The following is a 262-nucleotide window of genomic DNA, read 5'->3' on the forward strand; positions in this document are numbered from 1 at the left end:
AGACACCGTGCAGCCGCTGCCTCCGCCGCTGCTGCATCCAGAAAAGAACTTCCGCGAAGGCGCGAACTAACCGGGCACAGAAATGGGTGAATGCGGGTCAGCCCTCGGGGCATGCAGCTGACAAACCCCGCGGGACCCGGCCATGGGTCCCACCTTCCTCTCCGGATTGCGCTCCTCGCCCGGGAGCCTGCCTGGCAGCGCGAGCATCCTGTTGGGGCAGATGCTGTCGAAAGCCCGGCGTCCCGCCGCGCTGCCCCCGCAC

At 68.3% G+C, this 262-nt stretch overlaps 1 protein-coding gene across 1 annotated transcript in view; it reads right to left on the reverse strand.

The window, feature by feature from the left end:
- Mcidas (multiciliate differentiation and DNA synthesis associated cell cycle protein) overlaps nt 1-261 on the reverse strand; it is a gene marked incomplete at its 5' end in the record, with an annotated part of 6036 nt that extends 5775 nt beyond the window's left edge. Inside the window, 2 exons of the mRNA XM_033761938.1 lie at nt 5-66; nt 154-261. Coding sequence (XP_033617829.1) covers nt 5-66; nt 154-261 — 170 coding nt within the window. The remainder of the gene's footprint in view (nt 1-4; nt 67-153) is intronic.
- Between the last annotated feature and the right edge of the window lies 1 nt (nt 262).

This window comes from Fukomys damarensis, unplaced genomic scaffold (assembly GCF_012274545.1).
Source record: "Fukomys damarensis isolate Sample0158 unplaced genomic scaffold, DMR_v1.0_HiC HiC_scaffold_1, whole genome shotgun sequence".
Taxonomy (NCBI): Eukaryota; Metazoa; Chordata; class Mammalia; order Rodentia; family Bathyergidae; genus Fukomys; species Fukomys damarensis.